We start from the raw sequence: 1386 nt of genomic DNA, 5'->3' as shown, positions 1-1386 counted from the left end.
TGTACATCCTCTGGTCTAGCCAGATTTGTATAGTAGAATTGGGATCATGATAGTTGGGGGAGGAAGCATTTAAGAACTACAGGAAAGTTGTATGTTTCATCATTGATACCCTTCACCCTGACTGGCTCCCCTGCAACCCTTCTGTAAGGGGGTATCTAGTTACCTACAGATGAGCTTTGGGTATCGACTCTGCACTCACCCTCATTTACAATGATAAAAACACTCCATTTTTAAAAAGGAAGAAAAAACAAATCTTCTTTAGAATGTAGCCATCCCAAAATGGAGGACATGATTTTCATATTTGCAATATGCAAGTATTTACCTGCTCCTCTATTTGTTCAATTAGCAAGTATTAACTGGGAAAGCAGAACACTCTCAGTGGACAGTTTGTTGTATGTAAATTATACTTCAAAAAAATTGATTGAAAAAAACGTTCTGGCACTGAAGATGACAGAGAAGGTAAATTATCTGGAGATACCCTGTGTAGACAAAAAAAAAAAGAGGAAGGGACTCTGTTCATTTATCAGAAGGGTGATTGGCTTGATGTTGTCAGAGCCTGTCTTTAAATGTGGGCATTTCAGCAGTGATGCCTTAAGGGGAAATTATAGTTGTCATTTCTAAAAATGTTTTCTCCTTAGAAACTCCCACCTTGATCCATGAAACCTTCCGTGCACTGGAGCCAGGTCTATCTGCATATGCTGATGACATTGAAAAGGTAATATCATAATTTTCCAATTCCTGAAGTCTGTCTGTTCACAAAGTTTGTCCTCTACCTGGTTTGTTAAAGCCAGCCCTTTATATAGAAATGTACATTCTCACAGAGTCATCGCTGAGTGTGCTGTCAGGGCACTTACATGTACACGTGGCCAGCAGGGCTAGTGCTGGGGAATGCGTGGACAGACTGCCGCTGCCCCACCAGCCTTGCCCAGAAGTATAAAAGCTACAAACTGACAAATCCCCACCAAAAGCTTTTGAAAGTTGAGTCATTTAAGTTGCCTTACATTGACTTTGTTTTGAGAGTTAATTTTACATAACATATTGTGGGGGACCAGCCTCCACAACCAAGTGGGTCCTAGGGGGCAGTTGTGTAATTGAAGGGTAAATTAAAGAAACATCAGAAAAGGTATGCAAGTGCTCACCTCTTCCATGACGACCAGAACCAGAGAGTAGGGGCAAATGTATTCTCTCACAAGCTTATATAATCTCCGGCATACAAGCCATGCCATGCACATATGTAACAGGAGGGGGTTGTATTAGAGGCATACACATAACAGGAAAGGAAAGAGCTAGGGGTATACACATGACGGAAAGGTACATATATAACAAGATGGATGTAATAGTCTAGGTACTTTGGAGAAACAAATCCACAGCGACTCATGTATAAGA

The 1386-nt window shown here is 40.9% G+C and overlaps 1 protein-coding gene across 1 annotated transcript in view; it reads left to right on the top strand.

Moving 5' to 3' along the window:
• ENTPD6 (ectonucleoside triphosphate diphosphohydrolase 6) overlaps positions 1 to 1386 on the top strand; it is a 33658-nt gene that overhangs the window by 11474 nt on the left and 20798 nt on the right. The window contains exon 3 of the mRNA XM_045291166.1: positions 639 to 715. Coding sequence (XP_045147101.1) covers positions 639 to 715 — 77 coding nt within the window. The remainder of the gene's footprint in view (positions 1 to 638; positions 716 to 1386) is intronic.

Source organism: Echinops telfairi, unplaced genomic scaffold (assembly GCF_000313985.2).
Source record: "Echinops telfairi isolate 266 unplaced genomic scaffold, ASM31398v2 ScPeMD7_63;HRSCAF=240, whole genome shotgun sequence".
In the NCBI taxonomy this organism is placed as follows: Eukaryota; Metazoa; Chordata; class Mammalia; order Afrosoricida; family Tenrecidae; genus Echinops; species Echinops telfairi.
Note: the sequence above shows the minus strand (reverse complement) of the source record. Positions and strands in the feature narration are given on the sequence as shown.